At 56.0% G+C, this 6,688-nt stretch overlaps 1 protein-coding gene across 1 annotated transcript in view; it reads right to left on the bottom strand.

Moving 5' to 3' along the window:
- Positions 1–512: 512 nt before the first annotated feature.
- The window catches only part of Dop2R (dopamine D2-like receptor), a gene marked incomplete at its 5' end in the record, with an annotated part of 30,805 nt that continues 24,629 nt past the window's right edge, over positions 513–6,688 (bottom strand). The window contains 3 exons of the mRNA XM_037217471.1: positions 513–1,121; positions 2,569–2,761; positions 5,727–5,880. Of these exons, the coding sequence (XP_037073366.1) occupies positions 907–1,121; positions 2,569–2,761; positions 5,727–5,880 (562 nt within the window). The remainder of the gene's footprint in view (positions 1,122–2,568; positions 2,762–5,726; positions 5,881–6,688) is intronic.

Below are 6,688 nucleotides of genomic sequence, written 5' to 3'. Positions count from 1 at the left end.
GTGGCCGTCAGGGTTCCTGTCAAACGGCGCCTCGTGTGACCAGTCTCGATCGGAGCTCGGAGATACAAAGATAGAGAGTGCAAAGTGTGTGCCTATGTTTACATGTCTCCACCACCAACACCATCACAATCCCGCGACATCAAACCGACCGGCGGCAGCCATCCGCACCGACCGGAGCCTCCGAGACCCCTGGCTGCCCCTCTCCTTCTCCTTCAGAACCGACCGGAGCGCCCAATACCCCTGACCGCTCCCTCTCCTTCTCCTTCAGAACCGACCGGAGCGCCCAATACCCCTGACCGCTCCCTCTCCTTCTCCTTCAGAACCGACCGGCGCGGCCTGACCGCACCTATTCTCCCATCCCCGCCGTCGAAACGCGCGGCTCCGTCCCGGATTTATTGTTTCAACAGTCAGCCTGCTGGACACCTAGCGTGGGGCGGGGGCGGCGCAGGGGCGCACCGCGTGGCCCGGCGGGACTCAGTGCGCCGGGCCCCGCGGCGCCCGCGCCCCGCGGCCACCCCGCTCCCCGGCCGGCGGCGCGGTTGGTCCCGGACCAGCGATCCAGTCTGGGGCGCGTCGCGCGCGCCGTTTGATTGGGTTCGTCGGGGTCGCGCTCGACGGGTCGCGCCCGCTCACACCACGTTTGTACAGTATCTGACACGGGAGCGGGAGCGCTGCGCGCGGAGGGCCCATCAGCTCCCGTCGCCGCGCGCAAGCTCCGCATGACAAAATAGTTTGTGTCTCTGGCGACAACAGTCAACACGCTTACACATATCCGCGTCGGTTGGTGTCGTATGTACACTCGCGTATGTACAGTAGCTCGCACCGAGCCCTCTCGAGAGATATCGAGTCACAATGAACGCCACACCCGAGTCAGAGTCGCGCTCTGTCAGGACCGGCGCCACGGAATCAGCTGCGGCAGCTGAGCAGCTTCTTGAACGCCTTGCGGAATTCGAGGTTGAAGATGGTGTAGATGACGGGGTTGGCAAAGCTGTTCATGTAGCCGATCCAGGTGGTGAAGAAGAAAGCCATCAAGCCCGGGCTGCAGTCGGAGCCGAGCTTCATGCAGATGGCGTCCACCACGTTGCAGGTGAAGAACGGCACCCAGCAGACCAGGAACACGCCTGCGGGACAACACAGGCCAGCCGACGTCAGCGCCCGTCGCCGCCACAGTCGGCTGCCAGAGGGCTGCGTGAGACGGCGGGCCGTCTGCGCTACGGCAGGGACGGCGCAGGCGCGCGGCCGGGACCGGTGAACTGGTGTCGATTGGGGATGAAGTCAGGCGGATGGTGGAATGGCCATCGGAGGCACATCGAATCGGTGTGTTGAACAGATGGCTTGACAACTCTGCTTGATCGAGTCACGTAGAGACACTTAGCTTTCGTAACCGAACACGACAATTGATCACCCGGACGCGGTGGTATGCATATCCGAAGTACTTTGAATAAAAGATCAGCAGATATTCCAGCATCTAGGTATGGCGCGATTTTATCATTAATCCAATCACTTCACCATCCATTCCATGATGCATGCAATTACAATACTATCATTTTGTACATCAATCTTCTGAACTCCATGTATACTTTATCAGATGTCCTTTATCAAAATGACTACCGGTGGGCGAATTTCATTCCAGGAGACATCAAGTAGTCGCAAAGTTCGATGAACTTCGGGTCAGAGTTAGCCAGGGCGCTGCACCGCTGGCAGGCTCGTCAGGCGCGGCTGGCATCTCGGCGGCAGCCTCAGTCGGCGGGTCATTAGAGGCTCGCGCCTCTCTGAGGTCGACAGGCAGGCTGCAGCAGGGCTCTGTAGCCGGCCGGCGGCTCCGGCGGCGCTGCCCGGAATCGGCGGTCCAATATCCCCCCGGCCAGCTGCGCGCGGCCGCTGGCCGGCCAACTTTAACTCGGGCCGCCCTCCGATCTCCGACTGTATGCAAGAATGTTTAATTTGGGAATCATCATTCCGACCGGAATATAATGCCCGCGCGTGTTATGAGATGGCTCGCTGAATAATGTCTGGAGCTGTGACATTGGCTTGACCTTAGCGCCGGGTCACGACTCAGCGCCGAAATGTTTCGGTGGCTTCTTGGATTGTGCCGCACCAGTTAACGCTGGCGCGTGGAAAATGCTAATTTGAACCTAGTGACTAGCTGATACAGTTAAACGAAATACTTCTGGCACACGATATAACGTGTGCTGTTATCGACCTTGCCGCGAAATTGGACCGAGTGGTGGTCCATAAATCAGCGGTCATTAGTTCAACACCGCATACCCAAGCTTTTAATTAAGTGTTTCGGCATTGGAGTGCTGGGCTCAGGCCAAAGGCGGAGGATATGCCGAATGCTGAACAAGAAACTGAGCTTGATACCATTCACTGATCATAAGCCTCATGTCTGTTCACGGGACGTCTCAAAATTAACGAGAATAAGCAGGACTGCGACATTATTACTTGATGATGATTTCGCTCTAGAGCGGTCAAATAGCTTTGACTAACATCGATGGTACGATCATGTTGGATTAATAATTCCTGCCATGCGTAACTAGAACACCTCTCGCCGTGCTCACCACTTACCAAGCACGATGGCCAGAGTCTTTGTCGCCTTTCGCTCCCGCTTGGCAGAGTTTTTCTCCCGTTTCTTCCGGCTCGCCTTGTTGACTTTGTAGATAGTGAAGCGACTAGTCGCCCCTCGTTTCGTCTTCTTATCTTTCATCGCGCACGCGCTTGTCTTTTTGCTCGCCAATTTGTTGTCACCGGAGATTTGAGCCTGAAAAAGTGGTCGAGTAGTCGCAGGACGCCCATTTCTATTCCAGCCTGCCGGTGTCGGATGGCCGTCGCCGCCGCTGCGACTGCGAATGAGGCAGGGCAGGGTGGCGCGGCTACCGAACAGATAGCCCGTAACTAACACGATAGATTGGGCCGACAGCACGAGGGTGCGCCGCAGTGCGGCTGTGAGGTGCGAGAGCGCACGCCGTGGTGCCTGGCGCGTGTACAAAGCGCACGTTTGAATAACGCTCTGGGCAGGTGAAATGCACCCAGCGTCGGTTCTGTGAAGGGAACAGCAAAATACCATTTCAACGCATTTGCATATCGTTGTGGCGATAGGCCTGACCTCGTTGACCTCAAATGTAATTGAAAAGCATGAGACGGTCCGCTCATGGGTTTGACTATCGCTGGTATATGAGCGGCTGCACCTCGTGGTGCGACGCGTTACGGATGTGTAATGTGGTCCCTCATCACCGTGGCAGTGTGCCACGAAAGAACAAGGCGATGCATTTCCTTTTAGAAATCAGTCGAGGGAGTCCAGAGGCATCCCACGTTGACGAATATTCGCGGGTTTAAAGAACGACAGATGAGACGAAACTGAGTTCATAAAGGCAGCACTTAATTGGAGTGGGGTGGGGTGGGGGGGGGGGGGCGCAGATTTTGGGGGCGCTCAAATAGTGGCATAAACGAGCTCTATTTTTGATGTTTGTACAGTTTTTGTGTTAATTAACTAAACGGGCAGTAACGGAGCCAGCGTTACGTGGGGACACATCCCAAAGGAGATATCAAGTCCAACCCATGATATGACATGACTGAAAGATGAATCCGATGTTCATTATACTGATGAATCGAGACGTACTCAAACCTCGGACCCTGCGGCGTGATATTTTGGACTCGTTCGACGGAACTGTCTGTTTAATTGCGTAGGGTCTGCGCTGGCAACTGCCATCAATACAGTGCCACTTTACTCGAAAAAGGAGCTAAGGTCAAAGAGCGCGAATCTCTCGGTACTCTCTCTGCCAAGTTATATGCACGGCATTGCGAGCAGTGCCGAAAGAGAGACGACCAGTTTATGTGGGCGATGGTTCAGGCAGGAAATAAGGGAGGGGGAGCTGACTGCGTCGCACGCCAGGGGCAGAGCCAATAGACGGGTGTGGCGTTCGTCCAGTGTCAGCTGTCAAAGCGGAAAGGGCCAAGCCGCTGCCCACACGACGATAATCGATATACCTTTTGTGAACACAAAGCACTTTAACAAACAGAACCACTCAATGCTGCCAGTCGGCGGTGGCATTCAAAACCGGCACCCGAATAATGCACCTATGTGGTCTGGAATGCTCATAACAAAAACCCGAGATGTTTGGAGGGTCCTCAGCCACACCTCTTTTCCGTAGTCACATCTTCTTTATCCCTAGAGCTGCTGTGGGGGCCCACAGCAACTCACGAATTCATTGGCACGCATTGCATGATAAAACTGCTTGACATCGAACTGTAACAAAAAGGAGCCAGACGGCTGCGGCATGGAGGTCACGTGTTTTCCGACCAACGCGTACCGGCAAACAAACGTTCCATGCTGAGGATCAGGCAAATGGGGTTATAAAACACACCTGACGCGCTACCATTGGATACGGCTGTTTTCCTAACGTCCGTTTAGGATTGCAATCAATCACATTGTTTACTTCGAAGAGCGACTTTGTTTTTACGGTTTAGTGTGTGAATTATCTGCTGGACAGTTCCAAACGCCAGTGGGCAGCAATCGCGCCGTAAGCTATCGATGGGCACGGTCCGCTCGCGCAAGGCCCGCGAGGTGGCGTCGCGCGGCCGCAGCGCGGCTTGGACTGCGGCTCGCAAAAATATGTGCACACGGCACCCGCGCGGATGGTGAAACGTCGACACGGTGCCCAAGGACTTTTGTGATTTTAAACGCGCTGAAAGAAGTTTTTTTTGCAAGCCCGGACGTCGAAATCGGTCATCAGACGCGTTAGGAAGGATTTGCGACACTTTTTCTCTTCCCACCTATTAGCTTAAAAAGGAATCGATTACCTAACTTATGAATATTCAGATATCAACTGGTTTGGGAACAGAGTGAGTCATGATCTATAGAGGCATTGAATAGGTTTGAAGCATACCGGTTGAGCCCAGCCCAATTATACTACATTAAGACCGAATGGCAGCACTGCCTATGTGCGACATGGCTGCTTGAGGCATCTCTCAAACTTCCATTGAATTGCATTTGTTGTGCACAAAACATTATCCTCTAAATGGGAATGCTGTCCTTGGTGGAGCCCATTGAGACCACATGCTGTGATCAGTCTAAAGCTTGGGGCAACTAGCAAGCATATCAAGGCGATTAAACTGTCGGAGCGGTCTCCACTCAGGACGGCCGGTGGTGGCCAGTTGCTGGCAGAGCGAGGACAGTTTTGCTCCCTTTGATTGGCTCCGAATGTATATGACAGCTCAATTGCAGCGAAATGCATTGATGTTTAGATATATTTCAGGCTTTCAGAGCCGTTTCCAACGAAACGCTCGCAGGAAACGTTCTGCTCATAACTTCAGTCGCTGATGTTGGTCACGAAACACGGAATATGCCAGGAGAGAGCGTAATAAAAACAATATCCACGGCGTACTTGGCTTACTCTAAGCGCCTTTGCAATCCGTTTATGGTCTCAGAGATACAGAATGAAAGCGACGGTGAAACTTGGGGCAGGACGATAGAGCTAGCCCGCCACAAGCCCCGCCTCGACGGCTAACCCAGTTGATGTCTGAAGCTGGCCGCGCTGTTGCCTGTTGCTGGCCGCTGTGACCGCTGGGCCGACTGCGCGATGCTGGTCCCGTGACCGCTGTTCTGACCAGCGAGCCGGCATTGGTCCGAGGATCCCGGTAGCTGCAATGTGAGTCGTTACAGCACGCGCGGCTCGGCCGGCGACCCTGCGCGAGTACCGGCCGCTTACCGAAGAGTGGGGTCATACCTTGACGGCTCCGGCCGTCTTGGGCAGCAGACTGTCACGTGGTCCGGCGCCGGCCGCCACTGCCGCCAGGTGGTTCACATGCGCCGTGTCGTCCACGTAGCCCGAGTCGTGATGTCCGTTGGCTTCAACCACGCTGACGGAGGGGCCCGCCGGACTGCAAGCCAGGCAGCTCCAGGTCACAGAGCGGTGGTGCAGGGTCAGCTGCACGTCACAGAGGCGCTCGGCGCAGCCCCAGGTCACAGAGCGGCTGTGCAGGGTCAGCTGCACGTCACCAAAGCTCTCGGCGCAGCCCCAGGTCACAGAGCGGTAGTGCAGGGTCAGCTGCACGTCACCGAAGCGCTCGGCGCAGTCCCAGGTCACAGAGCGGTAGGTGCAGGGTCACGGAGCGGTGGTGCAGGGTCAGCTGCACGTCACAGAGGCGCTCGGCTCGACGTTGCAGCGGGATACGCCCACAGAGTCATCGGCTAAACGGGTTGCCAGAGAAGGATGTGAATGGGGTCGAAATCGGGAACACGGCCGCTGCTTCGAACGTTGCAGTATTATCTGCGGTTGTCCAGACACTCACTTGAGAGAAATAGCTGGAACCAAGCAATTACATACCATATGCGATTATAGGCACGGCGGTCCGGAAATTGCCCGTAAATATAGAGGTCCGGCGGGCATCAACGGTGGGCTCATGGGCTGTAATTACCACCCCAATCTACTGAGTGGCCTGTGCCTGTGCCTGTCCATTGGAGCCAGCGGTGGCCGTCTGTCAGATGTGAAGCATTCTGAGCCCTGACCGGGGGCCCAGGGACCGGACCGTCCAGACCGCCGCTCGGACCGCGAAGCGGAGCCGGTGACGCGGCGTCCGACCCGGCGGTGCTGACCCGGCCGGTGACCCTGCCCGACTCAGCAGGTCGACGCCTAGTCAGCAGCGCTGGCCGTGCTGACGGACGCAGGCAGTCCGACGTGGCGACGAT

The sequence above is a fragment of the Pollicipes pollicipes genome, unplaced genomic scaffold (genome assembly GCF_011947565.3).
Source record: "Pollicipes pollicipes isolate AB1234 unplaced genomic scaffold, Ppol_2.1 Scaffold_4002;HRSCAF=4701_pilon_pilon_pilon, whole genome shotgun sequence".
Taxonomy (NCBI): Eukaryota; Metazoa; Arthropoda; class Thecostraca; order Pollicipedomorpha; family Pollicipedidae; genus Pollicipes; species Pollicipes pollicipes.
This window is presented reverse-complemented; position numbering and strand designations above follow the sequence as displayed.